This window comes from Gavialis gangeticus, unplaced genomic scaffold (genome assembly GCF_001723915.1).
Source record: "Gavialis gangeticus isolate Ggan-Ray unplaced genomic scaffold, GavGan_comp1, whole genome shotgun sequence".
In the NCBI taxonomy this organism is placed as follows: domain Eukaryota; kingdom Metazoa; phylum Chordata; order Crocodylia; family Gavialidae; genus Gavialis; species Gavialis gangeticus.
This window is the reverse complement of record NW_017729001.1, coordinates 33,605,717-33,605,963: the sequence shown is the minus strand read 5'-3', so window position 1 is coordinate 33,605,963 and position 247 is coordinate 33,605,717. Positions and strand designations below refer to the sequence as shown.

Below are 247 nucleotides of genomic sequence, written 5' to 3'. Positions count from 1 at the left end.
CTATTTACAGGCAGGAGGGAAAGGTTGCAAAGAGCAAGGCCGGAGCCAGTGAAACGTGGCCCTTTTTGCCACGGGTCTTTGAGGCCCCACAAGGCACCGGGACATGGCGTGGCAGGCGGGCGGATCGCGGGGGGTTGCGGTTCCAGTGTGGCACTGAGGGCCACAAGACATGGCACACGGTTACATTCGAACGAACACCCTTGGTTTCAGTTACTCTAATTCTGAACACGGCAAAACACGGTAGCAA

At 57.1% G+C, this 247-nt stretch overlaps 1 protein-coding gene across 1 annotated transcript in view; it reads right to left on the bottom strand.

Annotated features, from left to right (window-relative positions):
- Nucleotides 1-215: 215 nt before the first annotated feature.
- ASPHD2 (aspartate beta-hydroxylase domain containing 2) overlaps nucleotides 216-247 on the bottom strand; it is a 9,385-nt gene continuing 9,353 nt past the window's right edge. Inside the window, exon 4 of the mRNA XM_019506663.1 lies at nucleotides 216-221. Coding sequence (XP_019362208.1) covers nucleotides 216-221 — 6 coding nt within the window. The remainder of the gene's footprint in view (nucleotides 222-247) is intronic.